This window comes from Salvelinus sp. IW2-2015, unplaced genomic scaffold, assembly GCF_002910315.2.
Source record: "Salvelinus sp. IW2-2015 unplaced genomic scaffold, ASM291031v2 Un_scaffold1173, whole genome shotgun sequence".
NCBI lineage: Eukaryota > Metazoa > Chordata > Actinopteri > Salmoniformes > Salmonidae > Salvelinus > Salvelinus sp. IW2-2015.
Window position 1 is genome coordinate 79788 of NW_019942765.1, and position 1703 is coordinate 81490.

Sequence of the window (1703 nt, forward strand, 5' to 3'; positions counted from 1 at the left end):
CTCACACCCTATTCTCTACAGTCTCACACCCTATTCTCTACAGTCTCACACCCTATTCTCTACAGTCTCACACCCTATTCTCTACAGTCTCACACAGCTCCTTTTTAAATGAAATGACTTAAGATTTACCATCTCTCTTCCTCTTCAGTACAAGGTGGTTGGAGCCAGAGGTAACGGTGAAGCTGTCCAGTCCCCAACCGACACAAACCCTGTTCAGGACAACGCACCCTTCTGAAGACCCCCCCCCCTCTCTCTCTCTCATCACCGGGACTGTGACATCATCATCGAGAGCCTCATCACTGAGTGACACATGACCTTTGGCCTAAAGAAGTCACCCTCTAATCCACACATTTACTCACTACTGCCTCCCTCACCTGACCGGCAAACGTAGTGCCCTCTATCATTTAATACTACTGCCCAGTCCTAAATCACCCCCWTAGCCCCTACTCCGTAGCCCCTACCCTCTCCCTTGTGGACGACTGAAAGGACTGGATTGATGTGTGCAATATGTCAACACTTCCACCTATGCTATGACAGGGCAAGGTAGATCCACTACCATATTGTTTACTACCATATTGTTTACTCTTATCTAGTTCCTTCAGATCTCCACAAGTGCCTTGGCGGTTAGGGGCTTAAAGGTCCGTTTTGAAATCTCCCTCAGCCCCCTCGRCTACTAAAAGCATGTGCATATCTCATCTCACTGTGCAAATACAAAACTACCGCAAAATACAACCTGAGGTTACATAACATCAAATCACCACAGCTTGTATAAGAAAAAAAAACTAAGTTAAACCATTTTGTATTATAAAACAATTTTACACTGCTTTGCATAATGTTTTTACATGACTTATCTATATGTATAAATATGAATAAATAGATTATGATCAATACTGCCAGTCGGCATTCATCGGTAGGTGTGGAGGCTCAAACAAGAAAGCAAATAAAAGGAAAATAAAAACACTACGACTACAACAATGATCAGTTTGTTGCCCTGCTGAGCATTCTATTTCTGTTTGGTGCCCTGCTGAGCATTCTATTTCTGTTTGGTGCCCTGCTGAGCATTCTATTTCTGTTTGGTGCCCTGCTGAGCATTCTATTTCTGTTTTGGTGCCCTGCTGAGCATTCTATTTCTGTTTTGGTGCCCTGCTGAGCATTCTATTTCTGTTTGGTGCCCTGCTGAGCATTCTATTTCTGTTTGGTGTGTTTCTACAATGTGAAGCAAGACTTTGGTGTAAAGACCAGTTTCTACCTTCATCAGATGGCTATCTTTAGGCCTTACTCCTTCAGTCTTACTGCTTTCTGTTACTTTGCTGGTATAAAATAAATGTACGTTTTTCTATTCTTCATCTGGAAGTTGTAGAATAGCGTTTAACTTGGGAGGTGTTTGCTTTCTCTTTTTTATTTGTAGGCTCAAGTGCTTACTGTTGTGCCACATCTGAAATGATCAACGGTCAAAGACAGCTCTCTGTGTCCACCATTTTTATTATAAGAATTGTCCGCGTGCCTCAGCTGTAACCCCACCACACACTCCTGTACCCAGACGTACTCCTACCCACCCTGTGACTCGCTCTACTGTTATATCAACGACACTTCCTGTTTAGCCAGTGTGCACTAACCCAGTCTCTTTACACTATAAAGAACAGCTAGCTGTTCCCTAGCTGACAACCTTCAACTCAACTTGAAATAGCTTCTATTGGTTTGTT

At 43.0% G+C, this 1703-nt stretch overlaps 1 protein-coding gene across 1 annotated transcript in view; it reads left to right on the forward strand.

Moving 5' to 3' along the window:
• The window catches only part of LOC112069965 (tumor protein D54), a gene marked incomplete at its 5' end in the record, with an annotated part of 21595 nt that extends 20218 nt beyond the window's left edge, over positions 1-1377 (forward strand). Inside the window, one exon of the mRNA XM_070438785.1 lies at positions 149-1377. Within this exon, the coding sequence (XP_070294886.1) occupies positions 149-235 (87 nt within the window). The remainder of the gene's footprint in view (positions 1-148) is intronic.
• Positions 1378-1703: the final 326 nt, after the last annotated feature.